Source organism: Eschrichtius robustus, chromosome 7, assembly GCF_028021215.1.
Source record: "Eschrichtius robustus isolate mEscRob2 chromosome 7, mEscRob2.pri, whole genome shotgun sequence".
NCBI classification, from domain to species: Eukaryota; Metazoa; Chordata; class Mammalia; order Artiodactyla; family Eschrichtiidae; genus Eschrichtius; species Eschrichtius robustus.
In genome coordinates, this window is record NC_090830.1 from 109,432,182 (window position 1) to 109,454,211 (window position 22,030).

At 44.7% G+C, this 22,030-nt stretch overlaps 1 protein-coding gene and 1 long non-coding RNA gene across 4 annotated transcripts in view; one reads left to right on the top strand and one right to left on the bottom strand.

Moving 5' to 3' along the window:
- Window positions 1-89: 89 nt before the first annotated feature.
- On the top strand, window positions 90-4,361 carry LOC137767757 (uncharacterized). Its single transcript, XR_011074564.1, has 3 exons — window positions 90-247; window positions 1,540-1,574; window positions 4,326-4,361. It is a non-coding gene; the product is annotated as an uncharacterized lncRNA (long non-coding RNA).
- A 9,600-nt stretch (window positions 4,362-13,961) lies between these two features.
- Window positions 13,962-22,030, bottom strand: part of HPSE2 (heparanase 2 (inactive)) — a 626,583-nt gene continuing 618,514 nt past the window's right edge. For all 3 annotated transcript variants that reach the window (XM_068549005.1, XM_068549004.1, XM_068549003.1), the window contains one exon: window positions 13,962-14,127. In XM_068549005.1, coding sequence (XP_068405106.1) covers window positions 13,962-14,127 — 166 coding nt within the window. The remainder of the gene's footprint in view (window positions 14,128-22,030) is intronic.

The window sequence follows — 22,030 nt, forward strand, 5'->3', positions numbered from 1 at the left end:
TGGAAGCCCGCCCCGCCCCTGCCTGGCTTACGCCTCTGCCTGGTGTTCGGTTTGCTTCCGCTCGGCGGCCGGGCCCAGCGAGCCCTGACTCCTGCGCTTTGACTCCTGCCGGGCGGTGGCCACATTCCTCCCGTCAACAAGGGGGGAACCGAGGCCCACAGTGTGGGGGACTTCGCAGGCAGCCGTCAGAGGCACCTGCTGCGTCCGGCCCTGCAACCTGCCTCAGCTCAAGCCACTCCCCACCGAGGTACTAGGAAAGTCTCCATTTACAGAAGAGGAAACTGACGCCCAGAGAGAAGAAATAACTTGCTGAGGGGCCGAGTTAGGATCCGAACGCAGGTCTCCCGGCGCCCCGCTGGGCTCTTCCCCACCCTCTGGCTTTTCTTGCTGAGCTGCAGTTCTGGGTGGGAGCTGCCCTTTTGTGACCGGTTTCCCTGAGTTCCTTGGGAGGGGACGCAACCTGCAGAAGGACGCAGTTACCCCCAGAGTACCAACGCTGGACTTTCTTTATAAGGGTTCTCAATCCATTTTGGGGGATGGGGGTGCACATCAGGGTCTTTGTTTTGAACCTGTGTCTGCTAGTCTCTTAAATTGTATGTGTTTTTGTAGTGGCTGAAGGTGGGGGGAGCTGATGAAGATAATGGAAGGGATGAAATTCCCACCCAAGCCACCCGTTAGTGCCCTGGTGCCACCTGCGAGCTTTGAGCACAGCCCAGCAGGGGATGAATTTCGAGGACTGGCTGGGGTACAGCAGTTTGAGCGCCACCTGGGGCAAGGCAGGGGCCAATAATTAATGCCTCCACCACCTGCAGACAAAGCGAATATCACTCTCCACCCCCCCCTTCACCGCCCACCCCCTCCCAGCCCACCTTAAGCCCCAGACCTTCCAGCTCCCCATCTACAGCACACAGCCCCTCTGCAGGCTCTCTGCAGCCCACAGTTGAGATCATTCTGGCTGTGCACTCTTTACCCTGCTATTTTCACTCACCATGTTTCTCTGTGTCAAACATTTCCTGAGCATGAATTTCAGTGGTTGAATAAATTCCAACAAATGGATATGCTGCTGTTTACGTACTCACTTCTGTTACTAGTAGTTTTCATTCCTGCCAGCAACATCAACGTCCTAGTTTCCCCACATCTTCACCAACACTTGTTATTGTCTATTATAATTTAGCCATCCTAGTGGGTGTGAAGTGATAGCTCATTATGATTTTGATTTGATACTGAGACTAATGATGTTCAACATCTTTTCATGTGATTTTTGACCATTTTCTTGGGGAAATGTTTATGCAGATTCTTTGCCTGTTTTAAAATTAATTGTCTTTTTATTATCGAGTCGTGTTTGTTATATATTATGCATACAAGTCCCTTTTTAGATATAAGATTTGCAAAAATGTCCTCCCGTTATGTGGTTTGTCTTTTCACTTTCTTAATGGTATCACTTGTAGCACAAAAGTTTTCAATTTTGATGTAATTCAGTTTATCTATTTGTAATTATGTCCAGGCTTTGGTGTCAACATAAATTTTTATTTCACTTAGGTAAACACCTAGGAGTGGGGTGGCTGGGCTGTATGGTAAGTGTATGTTTAAGTTTATATTATACTGCTGAACTGTTTTCTAAAGTGCATGAACGATTTTACATTCCCTCTAGCAATACTGAGAGTTTTAGCTGCTCTGTAGCCTCCTTAGCACTGGATATTGTCCTTTTCTAACTTTAGCCATTCAGGTAGGTATATAGTGGCATCTCATTGTGGTTTTAATTTCCCTTTTCCTGGAAAATGGAAAATGGACTAATGATGTTGAACTTTTCATGTGCTTATATGCCATCTGTATCTCTTCTCTGGTAAAGCATTCAAATCATTTGCCCGTTTTTAAATTGCATCGTTTTTCTTCTTCTAATTTATATGGTTTCTTTATGTATTTAGATACAAATTCTTTATCAGATATCTGTTTTGCATTATTATTATTTTATTATTTTTGCCAGTCTGTGGCTTTGTCTTTTCATTCTCTTTATGCTGACTTTTGAAGAACAGAAATCTTTGTGCTTCTTTGTGTATTGTCTATTGATAAAAAGTCTTCACCTAAGCCAGGGTCACAAAGATTTTATCTTGTGTTTTCTTCCAGAAGTTTTATAGTTTTAAGATTTGCGTTTAGGTTGGTGATCCACTTTGAGTTGATTTTTGTAGGTGGTGTGAGAGAAGGGTTCAGATTTTTTTTTTTTGCGTATAGACGTGCGGTTTTTCTAACACCATTTGCTGAAAAAGTATCTCTTCATCACTGAATTACTTTGACACATTTGCCTCAAATCAATTGACCATATATGTGTGGATATATTTCTGGACTCTATTCTGTTCAATAAATTTAGAGGGATTCAGGTCACACCAAGGATTTTACTGATTTTCTCAAAGAAACAGCTGTTGGTTTCAACAGTTTTCATTGGTTGCCTGGTTTTTATTTCACCAATTTCTGCACTGATATTTACTCTTTCTTTTCTTCTGTTTACTTTGGTTTTAATTTGCTCTTTTTTTTTTTTATAGTTTCTTGAGGTAGAAACTGACCCATTGATTTGAGACTTCTTGTCTTTTCTAACAAAGGAGTTTACTGCTATAAATTTCCCCCAAGGTACTGCTTCTCAGCACCCACAACTTTTGATGTGTTGTCTTTTCATTTTTAATTAGTTCAAAATGCTTTCTAACTTTTGTTTTGATTGTTTTGACCCATGAGTTATTTGGAAGTGTGTTATTAATTTCCAGACATTCAGAGGATTTCCATGTATCTTTCTGTTATTGGTTTCTATTTCAATTCCATTTGGTCAGAGAATATGCTTTGTGTGATTTGAATACTTTTACATTTATTGATGGTCTAGGATATGTTCTATCTTGGCGAATGTTCCATATGTACTTGAAAAGAATATGGATTCTTCTTTTGTTGGGTTGAGGGATCTATAAGTGTCAATTAAGTTAAGTTGGTTGATGGCAGTATTCAAGTCTTCTATATCCTTAATGGTTTTCTGTGAAGTTATTACATCAAATATTTAGAGAGTGGTATTGAACTCTCTAATCATAATTGTGGATTTGTCTGCTTCTCCTTATAGTTATGTCATCTTTTGCTTCATATTATTTTGAAGCTCATATTATTTTGATGCATAAACATTTATTATTGTTATGTTCTCTCAGTGTATTAACCCCATACCATTATGAAATTATCTTTTAATCTTTGGCAATATTTATTCCACTAAATCTACTTTGTCTGAGAATAGTATAGCTACTACAGCTTTCTTCTGATTAGTGTTAACATGGCACGTGAAGGAGTTCAGGACACGCCACCCCAAAACATGCCACTTTGGTATATTGATTATTTTGAGCTAAAGGCACTTGAAAAAACAGCAGCTGCATGCAAGAAGGGTGCTCTGACCTTCCCTTTTCCTTCTGAAAGCAGGCGTGAAACTCCCACGTGAAAGATACCCTCCTTATACCATGAGAAAAGAAACATTCTTATTACCAGAGATGAGGAGTCCAGGCAGAGAGAAATCTGTACAAATAGACTTCGTTAAAATAATTCTTATCTTTCTTTAGTCTCCCCAAACAGTTTACGTTTCCACAATTGCCGCAATTTGTTGAACCTAGTATATACGCACTTAGGCCCTGCCACTTCTCTGGGTCTTCATTTTTCTCGTGGGAGCTCCCATGCACATGTGAAAAATTACTAAATAAAACTTGTATGCTTTTCTCCTATTAATCTGTTTTATGTCAGTCCTAGCCAGAAATCCTAAGAGGGTTGAGGAGAAATTTTACCTCCCCTACATATGTAATTTTCCATTCTTTTATATTTAACCTACTTCTGTCTTCATATTTATAGTGCATTTTTTGGTAGGCAGCATGTAGTTGGATCTAATTTTTTATGCGGACTGACAATCTCTGCCAGACTAAATTGTCAGATTGTATGTTAAGACAACTTACCTATAATGTGATTATGGTTTGGTTTAAGTTTATCAGTCTGTTATCTTGCTATTTGTTTTCTATTTGTCCTGTCTTTTCTTTGTTCCTTCTTTCATCTTTTTAATGCCTTTTCAAGAAATGTATTGAGTATTTTTATGATTCTGTTTTCTATCCTTTGTTGGCTTCAGGACTAGGACTGGGTGAGAATGAGATATTTACCTTGAATGCAAAATTTAAAGGGATGTCAAAAAACTTAGTAATTAAGATAAATACTATATGAATTAATGTTTTTAAAATCAAAATTCCTGTAAAAATCCATGATAAATAAAATATCAAAATTTTAAACATAAACATGATCATTATTTCTGATTTTTCCTTTTGCCTCAGGTTTCAGTATAGCTCAACATGACACTATTACTGATGGTGAGTCACATATTCCTGCTTCTTTGTGAGTCTATTAATTTTTATATTTTATACTGGACATTGTAAGTGATGCATTGAAAAGACTCTGGATTCTGTTGTCTTCCACTGAAGTGCTGGGTTTTGTTCTAGGTGGCAGTTGAATTAATGGTAGTTCATTTTGATTGTGGAGGCTTGATTTTTGGCTTTGTTAGAGTGGATGTATTTCGTTTTCTTCCTTAATCCTAAGAGGGTGTTATCCTTAGTGTAAAGGTGTGGCCTTTTTGGGGTTTCAGTGGGAAGTCTGAAGTGTTTACCAAGCTCCTCTAACTTGGTAGAACCTGAACTCAAACTCTCTCCCACTAGGCAGCAGTTTATATCTCTGCTGCTCTCTCAGCCTTCCGGCTCTTTCTTTCTACCAGGGTTTTTGGAGTCTCACTCTGTGCATACATAGTTCAGAGGTCAGCCAAATATTTGAGGGCACTTGGTACCGGCTTTGTTGGCTTCTCCCATTATTTCTCCTTTTTCTACCCCCTTTCATTTTTAGCTGCTCTGTCATTCCTGAAAACCAGTCTCTTACTCCACAGTCCAATACACAGCTGCTTTCTGCTTGATCTCAATCCCCTTTTTGTTGTGAACTCGGGGAATTCCTTCAGGGGAAAAGCCAGATAAATGTGGTTCTTACCCTGTTTGATTCCTGTCATTCAAGGGTCATGTCTCCTGTAGTTTCTGCCTGCTTTTAGCTGTTCAGCTGTTTGCTATTGCCTTCAAAGAGCTGTGTGTGTGTGTGTGTGTGTGTGTGTGTGTGTGTGTGTGTGTGTGTGGTTTTTTGTTTTTTTGTATCTTGTCAGCAGTTTAGAATTGCTGTTGGCAAAAGGGTCAGTCTGATAAAATAATGTTAATTACCAGAAGTTGGGAGTTCTTGCAAATTTTGATATGTAGTATTTTTCATTGAATTTGAAATATTTTCTACTTTTTATTGTGATTTCTGATTTTTTTTTGATACATGGATTATTTACAGGTCTGTTTCTTAATTTCCAAGCATAGGTAGATATTCCAGTTGTCTTTTTAAAAATATTTCCACCTGTATTTCACTGTTGTCAGAGAAATACTTTATATGTTATCATTCTTTGAAGTTTTTTGAAACTTTTTTTATGTCACAGCATATAGTCAAGTTTTGTAAGTATTTCCACATGCCCTTGAAAAAAATGCTCTGTATTCATTTGTTGGCTCTGCTGGTCTATATATATATTACTTAGGTGAAATTTGTTTATTGTATTTTCTGAGAGAAGTATGTTAAAAATCTCCTATTATAATTGTGAATTTGCCTATTTCTCCTTTTATTTCTGTGAGGTTTTGCTTTACATATAGGGTACTTCATAAGGTACATGCAAATTTAGAATTTTTACTGTTAAATTTCCTTCTTTATGAAATATCCCTTTCTATTATTAACACTGCTTTTTGTTTTACAAAAGCATTTGTTGTTTCATATCAGTGTAGCTAATTAGCTTTCGTTGCATGACATAGCTTTTCCTTAATCCTTTTTACCTTCTTATATTTTAGATGTTTTTTTGAAACAGCATTTAGTTGGACTTTGTTTCTTTTTATTTCATCTGAAAATCTTTTTCTTTTAATTGGAGCATTTGTTCTATTGACAATAACACTACAAATAAATGTGTGTTTAAATTCATCATCTTACTATTTGCTTTCTATTAGTCCCACTTGTTCTTTGTTGTCTTTCTCTTCTTTCTTGCTTTCTTTTAGATCAACTATTTTTTATTATGATTCCACCCACCCCCTACCATTCAGTTAGAAGTAATGCACTCTTTTAATATCCTTTTAGTGGTTACCCTAGAGGTTAAAACATGCATCCTTGACTTATCAAAGTTTAATATAAATTGGTACTTTTACCTCTTCCTCAGAAATGGAAGGACGTTAGAATACTTTCCATTTACCTGCTTTCAATATGTATGCTATTGCTGTAATGCATTTTAAATTCTCTCTATATATTAAATCTCATGAGACATTACTATTATTGTTTTATATTTATTTAGACTTTCCTACATGTTTACCCTTTATGTTGCTCTTTGTTCTTTCCTGCATCTCCCTTAGCATTTTTGTGATTATTAATTCTTTTGCTCCCCCCATCTTTCTTTTCATTGTCCCTCCAATTTCCCATCTCCTACTGCCTGCCTCCACCTGTAATTAGTTGAATTCCAGGACATTAGGTACACACATGATAAAATTCTACTATGCTACATCAGATGCTTTTGTAGTAATCCCATGTATGTGTCTTAAGGTTTGATTTAACTAACTTCTCAAAAGTGAGGTCAGTCTGTTTCTTTCAAAAACTAATAACAAGGTGAATGTACCTTGGGGCATGCTTCATCTACATTAAATTTGCACTAAATCACTGCTTGGAAGAACTTGGATGGAAGGAGTCACGTCATGAACTCAAAGAAAAATCATGACATTATCTCTAGAAAAAAAGAAACCACCATCAAAATGTGTTGTTTGTGTTGAATTTCACATGCATGCATCCTGAAAAGCACATTGCATTCATGTAGAAATAGCGCCAAAAACTTTAAGGCTAACTTTGAAACCTCTCAAAAAGATATATATGAGTTGATTATATCTATATCTATATCTATCTATCTATCTATCTATCTATCTATCTATCTATCTATCTATCTATATATATAAAACATACATGTTATATATGAGGAAGAAATAGGAAGACAATAGCAATAGCACCTGGAACAGGGACCATCTAACATAGATGGACAATGGGTAGTTTTAGGTGACCCTAGATTTCACTTAATCCAAAGTCCTCATTTTACAGATGGGGACGTTTAAGTCCAGAGAGGCTGAGTGACTTGTCTGACGTCTCACCGTTAGTTGGTGGAGGGCTGGGACTGGAATCAAGGTCTCTTGGTCAGAGCAGTCTCCTTCAATTACCTGCTCTCCTCGGATGGATTCAATCAGTGGGATAGTGTTTTTGTGATCTGCAGGTATGGGAACTCACCCATTTGGTCAATAGCTGAGGCCCCTATGATTCTCCAGTGAACCATTAACCCACTTTGCTATTTGAGGCTTTAAATGATATTTTTGATGTGTCTAGTAGAGGGCACAGTGTCTAGTGCTAGGTACAGCCTAACTGGATAGCAGTGGAACAACACAGAAATTATTTTCTGCTAAAAATCAGCCAGGTACTAGGAGAGGTGGGACTTAAGGAATGGGAGAGATGGAGAAGAAAGCTCCTGTAGGTCATTATGAAGTATGCTAAAAAAAAAAAAATCCTTTGAATTTAGATATCACCACATATAGTGTGTAACACTCACTTGATGGCAAATCAACTGGAGGGACCCAATAACGTTGGCTCATTCTCTGGTCTCCTAGCTGTCCATCGAAGTTTTGTGCTCCTTTTTCATGAATGTCTTAGTCCATTCAGGCTGCTATAACAAAAATACCATAGACTGGGTGGCTTATAAACAACAGAAATTTATTCCTCACAGTTCTGGAGGCTGGGAAGTCCAAGGTCAAGGCTCCGGCAGATTCAGTGTCTGATGAGAACATGTTTTCTGGATCATAGGATATGTCCTTTTGGAAAAGTCCTCACGTGGTGGAAGGGGCAGAGGAGCCCTCTGGGGTCTCTTTTATAATCCCATTCATGAGGGCTCCACCTTCATGACCTAATCACTTCCCAGAGGCCCTACCTTCAACTACTATCATGTTGGGGATTAGGTTTCAGCATGTGAATTTTGGGGGGACACAGACATTCAATCTATAGGAAGGAAATATAATTGTTGTTGGGAAGTGGCTGCCCAGCCAGGGACTTCATTTCCTAGATCCCCAGCATTTGATGGGACCATGTGACTGACTTAGGGCCAAAGGAATTGAAGGGAAGGAATTTATGCCAGGTTAGGCCCCTAAAATACTCCCATATGATCTGCATACTTGCTTTCCTTGTCTGGCAACTGCATGTTGATGCCATAGCAACCTTGGAGGCCAAGTGCTGAAGATGGCAGAGAGCCTACATCAGTCTGGATCCCTAAAGGACTACATAGAAGAGAAGCACTGCCTACCTTATCCATTATCACCAACTGAACTTTACATGATCTGTTAGCAAGAAATAAACTTGGATTGTGTTTAGCCATTGAGATACTAGTGTTTACCTGGTATTGCAGCTGACGGTTACTTTAGCATAGTGACATCTAATTTGAATAATAAAATTGAATTTCCACTTGGAGTACTTGAAGCAACACTTGTGGGGAAGAGAGTAGAGAGAGAGCATAGCACACCGTGAAATCAAAGATCCCTAGCGTATATTAGTTCATCAGGCAATCAGTCTTCAGGTCGAGGTGTCGTGTGGACAATAGCGGCCTCCCTCTCCCCACAGAACACCCTGAGAACAGAAAGTTAGAGTATCCACATTTTATTACTTACAGAGCATTACCTCAAAATATGAACTACCTCAGGGACCCAAACTCTCTGCCATCACCAGGCTCATATAAACCTTAATATAATCCGTTCCCTGGAAGAAAATATTAATACCTGTTAAAATCCCCTGCACAGAGAACATTTCCCTGGGAGGTGTTCCTGCACTCATTTTGCCAATTTCCAGATGAATAAAACTAAGGTTTCTTTTTGCTTCTTCCCCAAATATAATTTATTATGTAACATTTACAACTTGAAAAAGAATCCGAGACTATTTTCATGAATAATAATTAGAAGAGTAATGTGCCTGACGTGGGCTACAAAGAAGGGCCCCCCCTTTTCGCTGCTGGGCGCACAGGACAATGGGGTTTACTCTCGAGCCAGTCAGGTGGAGCTTGGTCGGCTCCCCCAGATGCTCCCAGGGCCCCTGGGGTTGCTCTGCTGTTTAGAAGGAAATGGATGTGGAAGCAGTTTGCTGTATTGTGGCTTTCCTGCTTTACAGTGATACTTGCAAATACTACCCCTAGGGCAGTAGTTAATGGATTTGTTACTTAGTCTGGGAGGGTGAAGAGAAATTTCCAAAGCTCTGGGTGGTGGGGGAGGAGGAGCAGTGCTCAGAGGCAGTGCCTGTGTGGGTGCTGATCTCTGGGACTTTGAAATACCAAAAGTCATCACCTATGGTGAGTGGTAGCGGTAGGAGTGGCCCTTTAAATTGTTCTCCAGACAAACGTAGGAGAGTAGCAGACCCGGAGGGCCCCTGGTAGGCCAAGGTGAGCCTGGATTCAAAATTCTACAGCTAAGGCTGGTCACAGCCCGACTCACTGCTCGTCAGAGCTACTGGTCAGTTCCTCCAAACCCTGAGATCACCTCTCCTGGGCGAAGGCACCACTAGGGTTCTGTGTAGACACACCCAGGACCTCACGAAAGCTAGCTGTGGGCAGCAGAGGTGACAGGAAGTTGGCCACAACCAGTCCAGCAAGAGTGAGCCCAGTGCAATGAGAGCAGAATTTGGACTCTGACAGATCTGGGTTCAAGTTCTAGTTATGCCACTCTGGTTCTTCCAAACACCCCAACTAGTCACCACCACCAGGACAGGGCATAGGAAGGCAGTTACAGAAACTGTTGGTGGAACTCAGAGGCAGTCATTCTAATGCTCTTGGGCTTTATAATAACTGTTTCTCTTTGAGTCCTCCTTACTATCTTATTTGCAATTCTGGTGCATCTTAAGAAAAAGATTGTGAACTATTCTACAATCAAAACTTAATTCCCTTTCAGTACAGTGGATTTCCCTGGGCTCTGGGTTGGGGAATAGAGTGGCTGGCAGAGGTGGGGCTGTGGAACTGGAGAGAAGGTGTGGAAAAGAGCAATGGGCAGTGTTCAGGCTGGGGCAGTGGTGTTGAGGTTGGGGAGAGGGAGAAGTGTTTATGCCCCCCTTCCCTTGCCTTCTCCAAGCCATATCTTTATTACTTTTGTTTGCTCTATTGATATTTCAAAATTTTAAAGTCCTTCTTTGTCCCAGTGTTTTTATTGTCCGAGTGACCCACCTGGTTTGCCTTGGCTTTTGCAGAGATGAAACACTTCCTGTTTTGTTTTCAGAAGTAAAGCTCTCACTGCATTTCCACAGTGAATCCTGCAGCTGCATCCATCCCAAACGCAGGGGCCTTGAGTGCAGGCAGCAGGGCCCACCTGCAGATGCTGGGCCTGGCCTGGACCACATGGCTACCCAGCAGTTCAGTCCTGCTGGGTCCTCCCCACCGTTGAGGGTCCCTGGTGCCGAGAGTGGTGGGGGCGGCCTCTCAGGCAGAATCTGCTCACAACCTCTGCCCCGTTGGAGGGTACAGGGCTGGGACTCATCTGCCCAGGGACTGCCCAACAGATGGGGAGGGGCAGGGACTACGGAGGGCAAGTGGGCCTTTGTGGTTCTGGGAGTCCCCAGCCTTAGGCTCAATGTAGCCCAGGTCTGGTGTTTTCAAGCTTGTCTCCAGCTGGGGATAATGCTAATATCCCACACTTGCAGCTTTTTCAGGGCACTGGAAGATTGAGACTTTCTCTTCAAATAACAATGAGCATTTGTTCTGAGCCTTTGCAATCAGAAAGGAGAAAGAAAATCATTCCTAGAGGCAGGGAGAGCAGAAAACCATCTCAACAAAAGGCACAAACTTCTCATTGTACATTAGTATGCTTTCAAAGAAGCATTTGTGCAAGCACATTCTTTGGTTTAAAATAAAGTGGCTCTTAAGTCTTAAGACTATCTTGGCCATGTCTTGTTTTGGGAGGAAAAATCTGTTGTGGGGGAAGCTGGCTGATGAGCTCTTTTGTCCTGGGGCCCAGCCTGGCAAACTGCTCCCCTGACATGCAGCGTGATGCTGAGTTTGGCCACAAGCTGTCTTTTGGGGGGAGTGTGGTAGGACAGTCCCTTATAAGGGGGGATCCCTACTGACTTTGTAATTACCCCTCACCCCTAAATGAGAAAGCCAGGACAGATGCCCTGTACTAAAATCCTTACAGAATGTGATGTTATAGTGAGTTTCTCGGTATCCTTTGAACAATGTAAATACTTCTTCCATGAGGCAGTTGCAAAGTTAGAATTGTAGGACTCCCAAGATAAATTTCATTGATTCCCTCCTCCCTTTTTATTAATTAAAAAAGAAAAAAAAAACCCAAACCAAAACCCAAAACTTAAACCTCTTAGGAGCAGTATTTAAGATATAAAGACAAAAGAAGCAGGGACTGCCTATATTCTGCAAGTCTAGAGGCTTAGTGAAGAGTCAACACTTATTTAGAGAAAGTGTGTTTGAGTGGAGCTCCGGAGGTCCTGGGTGTACTGAATTAGCAGAACCTATGAAGAGGTAAAGAGGTGAGTCTGTGAACTGGGCAGCCACTGAGCTGGGCGGTTAAATGAACAGGCTCTGGACTGTTCTGATCTCAGCAACCCATTCCCCTGGATGACCCTGAGCAAGTTACAGACCCTCTCCAGGCCTCATAGGAAAAATGGAGCTAAGAATAGTAACTCCCTGAGGGGAGGCTACATACGTAAAGCAAACTAGCCCAGGGCCAGCCTGCGGGGACCTCTGGTTACCCCCGTTATTATGAGGGGCCTGCAGCCGTACCAGTATATAGAAGAGACTTTGCTATCTGCACAAAGTTTTTAAAATTGGGGGAAACAACCTCTTTGTCTCTTGTTTCTCTTTTCCCTTCTCTTCTTCACTTTCCTCTGCTGCTTCTTCCCTGCCTTTCTACCCCCAGTCTTGGCACTTCCCTCTCTCCCAGATCTGAAGCCTCAGTGGGAGAGGCCTGCTTCCGGAGACGAGGCCCCCTCTGGGCAGCCTTGCGGGGATGTGCCAGGGTCTGCTGCTCTCTCTGCAGCTGCTTCCAGGCTGAGCCACCACTGAGCGAGGCCAGCCCGGTCCTCGGTCTCCCCCTTTCCCACTCCACACCTCCTGGTGCTGTTCCTCCTCTACCTAATAAGAAGCTTAGGTCAAAACTGACTCCACTCTCTTCCTGTCGTGTGAAATGAGCCTGTTGGTTTCCCTCTCCCAAATTCCCAGTTCTGCACGCTGAGTCCCTCCCTGCTCCCGTCTAATCTTCCTTATCACTCACTCTGCAGACCTGGCCCTGCTCCTTAACTCCTCCTTAGGCAGTCTCCCTGGCCTCTGGCCTCAGCCACCTTGCCCCTCTCCTCCATTTCTAACCTTTCACATCAGCAGAAGTTGTATCTCTCTCTACTGGAACCCTGTGACATTGTTTAATATCTCCTCCTTAAAAAAAAGCATCCTTTGTGCCATTTATCCTGCAAAAGAAAATCATATCCACAGAAAAGAAAGTCATTTCAGTTGCAGCTTGTTTGCAAAGACCCACACAAACCTCTTGAATCATACAGAGGGTCCTCATCGTGAACTTTAAACCACTCCACTCCCCCCTGCCCAACTCGGGGGCCTCCCACCTCCCATTCCACAGTTTCCCCATCAGACCTCAGTCTCCAGATCCCCCTTCCCCAACATGGCGAACTGAAAGCTTAGTTCTATGCTCAGATAAGCTGGTCTGGGAGAGCACGGACCTGGTCATCTTTCATGAGCACATTAGATTTCTGCCTAGTACAAGCCATTGAGAGCACTCAGATACTTGGGAAGAAGCAGAAAGGTTAGATTCAGTTGTGTCTTACAGTTGTGATGACCTTTGATTTATACCTTTTTTTAAAATGGTTTTGGTCAACCAAACCATTAAGGGCTTACCCTATCAAGCCCTTAATATTCTCTCACAATTGAGGTAGGTCTAATTATTTGCTTTGTTCAGTCGAGGGACACGTGTGTGTGTGTGTGTGTGTGTGTGTGTGTCCGTGTTTGGTGGTTGGGTGTGCTTTCTCTGTACTAAAGCTCCCTCCCTCGCAGCCGCATGACAGATGATGACTGCTTCCTGTGCTGCCTAATACATTGCTGTCCACTCAGTGAACACTGTCACCTGACTTCCATTCCAACCCTGGGGGAAGCTGGATTCACAGAGGAATAGAACCTTCTTACAAAATCTGGAGTATGATTGCAATTTTACTTTTGAAGCACCCGCTTCCCAGAGGAATAGCTAGTGATTTATGCCACTGTCAGAAACCCAGATGCACACACTCATACATCAGCCAGGAAATTACATTAACAGCTTGCCCAGCAGGCCGGCACTGACTCACCCACTTGCTCCCCTCTGGGAGGAGAGGTGATACGAAACCCAGGGCAACAGCAGGGAACAGACAAAGGAAAGGAGTTAGGGGGGATTGGGCTCTCAAATGTCCACCGGGTTTTTTTCCTTCCTCATCGTCTGCCGAGGGCAGCAGCCACAGGCTAAGGTCTGTAGTTATTTTGCTATGTGACCGGGATTGTGGGGAGTTATTTCATTTGTCCTGGAAGTGCACTGTCAGCTTGTTCTCATGGGGCATGTACAAGGGTGCATACAGCTCTACACACATACCTTCGTGCTTATGAGGTCTACATTTTCCTTTGGGGTAGAAGTGACCTACGTAGGCTAAGCTCATGCTAGGGTATTTGTCTCTTTGGAGAGCAAGTTAGTGTTGATTCCAGCAGGATGGGGCGGCAGAGACTGGTTTGTTGCTCAGAAGATGCCTGAAAAATACTGATACCATTAGGGCAGCAGAGTGGAAAGCAGTCCAGCAGGCCTGCTGGTGACTTGTGAGTGTGAGGGGGTTTATCGGTAGCGGCAGGCCAAAGCGTTGACATTCTTGACCACATAAAAGCCCATGGTGACTGGAGGGATGACCAATGTCCGGCCGGCCCGCAGGGGGCGGGGCTTCAGTTCTGGGAGGGTCCCATCGTCCACCATCACTAAGGGCTGGCCGTTCAGCTGCACTGACCTACAGTGAGGAAAAACAGCATGGGACTCGTTATTGCATGGAAAGGAATCCATCGCAGCAAAGCCTGGGCAGCCTCAGATTGCCCCCGTCTGCTGACCGTGCCCGGCTGGCTATCACTGACTGATACTTACTCTGCCCAGGCTCTCAGCTGGGTGCTTTGATAACACACTCGAACATCCCAGCAATGCTCTGAGGAAGAAACCGTCCTTGTCCCATTCTACCTAGAGTGCTTAGATGACCTGCCCAAGGCTATACAGCTTGTAGTCCTGGGAGCCAGGATTTGAACACAGGTAGTCTAGTTCCAGAGATACATCATTTGTTTTGACAAGTTAAATGTCTGTGAGGCAGAAGCTGGAAGGTGTCTCATGTCTATTTTTTTTTCTTTAAATCATAATAGCAGTTCAGTTTGAGTTTTCTACCTAAAGAATTTTCTTCTACCTAAAGTGTGGAATAATGCATAGGCTTAAGGTGACTTCAGAAATTCCTATTTAACTGGCATCTTTCATTAGTTTATTTGAGAGATGAGAGAACTGACATTGTGTCACTCGTCTAGGGCAGTTCTGGAGGAGGACAGAGACTTATGTAACAACCTTCCTTTCTCTAATCTGAGCATGAGTTTCCATATCTAATATTTAATGAATGTTTACATCTTAGAGACACAAAGAAGCAGGTGATAAAGCAGGCATTTGTGAGCTCGGTTCGCTTGCTTTTATCCTTCCTGTGTATCAGTCATTTTCAGCCCTGAGAAGGACTCAGAGAGCAAAGGGGAATGGCTTATCACTCATCCTAGGCCTGCGGTGCAGAACCCAGACAGGCTCCCAGCTGTTTCTGACGGGGGAGTGACTCGGACAGCCAAGTACCCAGACTGATGAAGCTCAGTTTTACGGGTCAGTAGAAAAGGCCAGAACCAGGCCACTAGCCGGAAATAAGGCTGTAAGTCACTTTGGAAAATCAGCATTACAGTGGTGACTATTTCTGGGCCTTGCCCAGCCTCCAATGTGATAACACTGCAGTGGTATCATCTGAGCTGTGAAGAGAATAAACTGTTAGAAATTGATATAGAGGTCTTGGTTTAGTGTTCCTTCTGTGCTATGAATGACAGGTTTAGAGAGAGCTCATTAGACCCCTTGCTCAGTAGAGCCATGAACCCCCAGAGATAAGTGCAATGTAAATTGCTCCCAGGGGAGAGCTGGGCAGAGAGACAGCTCCAGGCCCGGCCCGACGTGGATCAGTTTGGGCCAGTCCAGATCTGACAGGCCAGGGGGCAGCCCCCCTCTCTTGTTGGTATGACTGAGGAATGAATGAACAAGCAGGGGGCTCCTGGGTAGAGAGCCAGGCCTGCCTCTGGAAGATGTGGAGGTGTGAGAATTGAGATCTAAAGGTCAGTGTTGACCTCACCAAACATGCAAGAACCTTCTGCGACCCTCTCTGGTGAATACAGCGTACTCATTGGAGTGAAGGGCAGGGTGAGGAGAGGGGGTTCAGGTGCAAAAAAAGCCAGGACAGGTCTTCACAGTGTATTTTTATTATGTGGTTCTAGGTGGTGTGAATATCCAACAACCAGACATATGTACTATCAAATACTAGTTCAATAATACTAATTAATCTTTCCAAAGCATACTCAAATTGCCATCACTTGAAAACCTTCAGTGGTCCCTCCTATATATGGAGTTAGGTGCAAGCCCTCCCCCTGAGGAGTTAGGCAACACCCTCTTAGATTCAGATAATCCCAGAGTATTGCCATCTCTGGGTTCTAGGAAGTCAAAACAAAGTGTGAGAAGTAAGCCTTTTCATTTCCATACTGATAACGAGTGGTTATTCTGCAACAGGCTCCATTCTGATTTCCTTATTGGTTGGTTAAAAAGCTGACTCAGGTGTGGTTGGAACCAGGGAGCATGATCGAGACTGTGGACTGATCTCTAATTCCAGGAGCTGGCCACTAACTTCCTAGACGGCTCTGGCAACTCTCTTTACCTCACTTCCCTCAGTTTTGCATCTGTGAGAATATAGGCTATATAGGATGTAGTACGAACGAAATGAAATAAAAAATGTGAAAGTGCTTGGAAAGCATAGTGAGCCATGTAAGTGGGAGATGGTGTTTTTTGTTGTTACTCTTTTCATTGTCATTCTGGGTAGGTAAACTTCTTGGTCCTTGTACTGCGGCACTGACGAGTTTCATGGCTCCTTTCCTAAAGCCCTCTCTTCCCTTGGCTCCTGTGGTAGCGTTCTCTCTCTCTCTCTCTCTCTCTCTGTCTCTGTCTCTCTTTCCCTCCATTTTCCTCCTTCATTTCTGCATGTTGTTTCCTTTTTGGGGGACTGTTCCCTTATACCTGCCTCTCAGATGCTGGGGTTGCTGGTGCTTGGTCCCGGGACCTCTTTGCTTCTCACACTACATACTCCAGCTGGGTGCTGTTACCAACACCTAGGACTTTAATTACTATCTGCATGTCGATGCTTCCCAAACCTGTATCTCAAGGCTGAATCCTTCTTCTAATTTATATGTCTCCACTTGGCTGTTCCACAGGAACTTCATAGTCACGTGTCCAAAGTCAAGATCTCCTCCTCAAACTCCGTCCTTTTCTCTGCCTTTTTATCTTTGGGCTGGTACCACCCATCTATAAGATTACCTAAGCCAGAAAGCTGCGGTCATCTGGATCTTCTCCCCCAGGTCCCAGGTCTGGAGTCGCTAAATCCAACCAATTCTACCTTTAAATATTTTTCAGGTCTGCTTCTTTCTCTCCCTTCGCTGCTATTATTTTAGTTCAGAGTTTGCCCTGTGACCTGTCTCCTTGGCCCTGGCCTTGCCTGCCTCTCCTGTGCTGGCCGCATTGCTGACAGAGCCATCTGCTGCTGTCCCTGCTTCAAACTCTCCAACAGCGCCATCCCTTCCACCTTAATCCGGATGATGAAGCCAAGCCCCGGCCACCTCCCCGTCTCAGATGCTGCCAGTGCCCCTTACTCCAGTGCTGCCTGTGGATCACAGACCTCTGGGGGTGGGCTTGGGCTGAGTAGGCAGTCATTGTAAGGACATCATCAGTATATCATGAACAGATTGTTCTCAATGAAAAACAGTTAAATTTTGCCCATAAATGAGGTAGATCTTTCTCAGATGAAAATGGCAGTAGATCCTGGTGGGAATAAAATACACCAGTTCATTTTTTAAAAAAGTAAATATTTTTCAAATGTTAATGCCTGTAGACACTTGGGATTAATAAGACACAAGTTCCTTTAAAACGGTTACAAAATTCCTAACAGATTTTTTGGGAGGAAGGGGGCATCATGTGCTTTTCTCAAGCAAGAGGTTTTTAAAGGGACAATTACTGCAGTGTGGGAGGGCTGTGACATTTGTTGTCATTACAAAGGGAGCTCGGAACCTGAGGGCAACTTTGCGCCAGCGTGACCAGAGTAAATGACTTGTAGCTCCACTTCGGGCTGTTGTGTGTGGCGCTCCCTCCACCTGGAGCACAGCCAGTCCTCCTCCTCTGCGGGACTAACCGCCCTGGGTCCCTGCAGAGCCTGCTCTCGTGTTGCCCCCTCTGGGGAACCTTCTTTGACCCCTGGGTTAGGAGCCCCAACTCTGGACTCTCTTGTACCCAAAGCTTACATATAACCACCTCACTGAATTGTAGGGACTTACCCACTCTGCCCCTCACTGGGCTGTGAGCTTGGTGGGGAAAGGTATAGTGCCTTTCATCCCTAAATACTCGGTGCCTAACCGAGTGGCATAGAATTGGGATGGAATATTTTCTGAACAAGTGAATGGACTTTTGAGGCGCTTTCACATTATTCCTGGTATTCCTGGACTGAGTTTCTCCAGCTCTAAAGAGGCTCCCTGGAGGTTTGCTGAGTGTCTTTACAGATTTCATTAATGTACCAATTACTCTTGCTCTCAGTGGCCCTGGAGATGTTAGATAAGACCTGAATTATCGCTGATTCTCACAGTCACTCACTAGATACCTTATCCCAACTGGACACGTGGCCATTGATCATTGATAGCGTTTTTTCATCCTTAAAAAAGATCTATATGACCACCTCTTAGGTAAGCCAACATGAGTGAATTTTGTGAGAACTTAAGTCCTCATACATCCTTATCTACAAAGTTCCGTCACTGTAACGATGGACAGTGTGCTTTACCACCTCCATTCTATTTTTCCTGCTTACATTTTAATTTTAATATTTATCCTATTACCCAGTTAAGTCATATCACACTAAATATTACAATTATCTTCTACTCCTATGCATTGAACAACTTGTAAGTTTGCAAACATACCATGTTAATGATAAAAATCACTGATTACTGAGCACTGTCTATGCAAAAGGCAGGATGCTGTGATTTATTCTATCACATTTAGTCCTCACAACTACCAACTGAGGCAGGTGTTAGCATCCTTACAGATGAAGACATCAAAGTTTAGAGGGGTCTAAGATTCACCTAAGTCACAGAGCTGGTAAGTGGTAGAGCTGAGATTTGCCCTGCAGCCCCTCACCATCGTCCTATTTGGCCTCCCTTGTGACTGATAAAAGAGCCCTGTGAGGTACATAGGCAAGTATTATTATTATTATTTTTGTAACTTCACTATTGAGATGAGGTCAGAGAGGTTAGGTGGCCTGGGCAAGGTCACATAGCTAATAGGTGGCTAAGCTCTGTCTTGGATTCAGGCCTCCTGATACCTGTTTCTACTATTTCATGTTGTTCCCCAATTCCAGATGGCACTCACTAGGATCATGTTTCTTTCTTTGAAAACCTTTCTTATCATATTTTCATCACATTCTGGGACCTCCTTCCTGGCCTGTGACTTTTCAAACCAAATGCTAAATGATCCAGTCTATGTTGAGCTATTTCTCTTAATTCCCTAGCTGCTGAGGGCTTTTAAATTATCCAAATATTAGGACAACTGAGTTTTTATCACCATCTGTTTTTTCAAGGTCTGAATTGCTTTGTTCCTAAACTTGTTTTCTTTGCATGCTATTTGAAATGGGATTCAGTGTCTCAATTTGGAGTCAAGCCCTCTGCTTCCCAGGTCTCTGTGGGATCCCCTTGGCTGGGTCACCCTCCTTCCCCCACCACCCGTCTACAATCTCTGGTCTTCATGGCTTATTATGGTTCTTGCTAGCCATGAATGCTGAAGCAAGCTTTCAGCTGTTCTGAGGTCTCAGGGAAGCAAGTCTAGTGAGCATGCTCTTTGCCAGTCTTGAAGATGCTTTGCTGGTCTCTGGCCTGGGTCTGGCTGGACTTTTGTGGGAGCAGAGGCAAGGGAAGCCCGCGTATTATCAGGAGCAGCCTGGGGAGCTAGTGTCTGGTTTCTGCTGGCATATTTAGGGCCTTGAATGGGACTCAGAGATAACTAGTTCCACCTCAGCCACTTTGAGAAAGTGATTTGCCTTCTGTGAGCTTGGGTTTCTCCATCTGTATGGCAGACTAGATGAACCCTAAGGTTCTTTCTGCCTCCCACATTTTTCAGGTTGGCTGCCCACAACCTAATAGCTAGCCTGAAGCAGAGTTTAATGCCAAATTCAGAGTGATCCTGCGCAGATAGAAATCTGATCATGACATTCACCTGTCTAAATGCTCAGTAGCTTCCTGCTGATCTTAGAACATTCTCCAAAGTCCTTACAAGACCCCATGAGCAAGGCCATTTACCTCTGTCTGCAGCCCGTAGAGGCCCCCGTAGCTGCTGCCCATTGCAGCTCCCCACCACCTCCCACCTCCTTGCGTTCTGTGTTGCGCTTTCTCCAGTCACAATTTCTCTGTTTTTGTACATGTTGTCACTCTCCCTGGAACCTTCTCCGTACTCCATCCCTGCTTCCAGCCTCCTTTGCCCTGCTAACTCCTACCTGTCCTTCAGGTCAGGTGCCCGAAAAGCACTCCCTGTCACCCAGTACTTCTCCTGTCTCTGCACTCGTCACAGCATTGGGATCGCTGACTGCTTGTCAGCCCCTCCCCGGGTCAGGAAGACCATGTGTCCGCCCTGCTCATCTCGCGCTCTCCTGTCCACTAACCCATATATAGCAGGTGCTCAGTAAAAGAAGGATGGGATATAAATACATGGGTAGACGAACTACAATCTGGAAGGAAAAGACACTGCGGTGGGAGGACAGACTTGAGTTAGAGCCCACATCTGAGCAAGACGTGTGCAGGCCTAGAAATGTCACAGTTGGCTCTGGTCTGGGTTTCTGGATTGTTAAATGCGAGGGAGGGAGGGAGGGAGGGAAAGCAGGAGTGGGAACAGAAGAGAGGGAGGAAGGAGGAGAGAAGGGAGAAGGTATAATAATCTGAGTAGTGCGGGGCGGGGAGAGTATCAGCTCCCTTTGCTGCTCAATAACCCGCACCACCTCCTGGCTTCGACTCTGGTGCCAGCGTGCTTCCCCGCGCGCCACTAGAGGGCCCCCTTGCTCTTCACAACGGTGCTGAGAGCCCGCGCGCCGGCTCCCCAGAAGCGGAGCTCCTGCCTCTGCGCCGCCAGCCTGCTCTCCGGTCCCGGCGAGGCCCGGAGACGTGCGCGGCCCTTGGCCTCCTGGAGCAACAAACCGCAGGATCACTCCAGTCCCGACAGAAACTTCGTTGCGGTGCACTCGGCACCCCCGCGCCCCCGCCATGTGGCTAATGTTAAGGAACCGTGCGAGGCCGGGCTGCCATTCCTGCCGGGGGTGCGGCTTCCCGGCTGGCGTGCAGGGGGGCGGGGGCGGGGGGGGCGCAGGTGCGGGGCTGGCGGCGCCGCGCGGCTCGGCGCCTGGCTCTCCTGCCTGGGTCCCGGCGCCCCGCCCTCCCGCCAGCCCGCACCTGTGTGCGCTTTACAGGCCCCCGAGGCCCAGCTGCCCCTGGAGGCCCCCTCGCTGAGTTAGGAAGCTGGTGTGTGCAGCTGCCCTGCCCTTCTCCAGCTCAGGGGCAGGTTAGAGCCGGGAGGGAGCCCGGCCGGGTTTGAGGACGGAGGGGCCTTGCTCCATTTCCCTGCTCCGGGAGAGGCTGTGCATCTGGAGTAGCTTAGAGAGGAGGTTCCTTTGAAATGGCCGTGAGTGACGCTACCCGCTGAGGAGGGCTGCTCAGAGGTGGCCGCAGCCGGCTCGTCCCCACTTGCCCAGCTGAAGCCAAAGCTGTAGGATGCTCATGACCCTCTCAGGGGAGCGCCTACTCCTGAGGGGTCATTGGGAGGACTACTTCCTCCCAAGTGTGTCCTGAAGCTTTCTCCTATGTGTTAGGGGATTGTTCTCCTGCTAGGCTAATTGTTCTCATTTCTAAATTTTCAGTGGCACGTGGTTCAGTGCCTTCTTGCGCATGATAGTAGTTCAAATTAATGCTTGTCGGGTTCCACTCAGTCAGCCTCTCCAGGGGTTCTCATGTGGTTGGTTGGACACTCCAATCCCTTACTCTGCTGTTGTTAGAGGAGACGAAGCGAAAAACGGAGGTGAACGCTTCCTTTTCCCCTTACCCCTTGAAAAGCCCGCATTATATATGAAGTTCCTGGCCACTTAGACAATTTGAGGCTGATAACATCATTTGCCCTATGTCCTGTTCTTTGAGAGCATATTGAAATAATGAGGAGTTTCAATCTAGCTTCTGTATCACTGAACTAGGACTCCTTTATGCAAGCAGAGCTGGGGATTTTTAGGCAAGTTGTTAGGGATGTAAGCTTTTCCTGTTTGCAGTTAGGTTTGGGGGTCATGATTTGATCTGTGTTCTATCCAAGTCTGTGTAATAATGGCTTATGCCATCATGGGATCCTACCATCTGCTTCTAGCAGTTTAAAATAACAGCACACTTGGCAAACAAGGTGAGAGCCCAGCTAAGGAACCTGCATTTACACTGATATTGTTAACTTCCAACAGATGAGGCAGTCATCTGGGGGCACTTTGGGAAGACAGTTTGATTCTGTGACCATCTCAAAGCTCCATGTCATAGGCATAT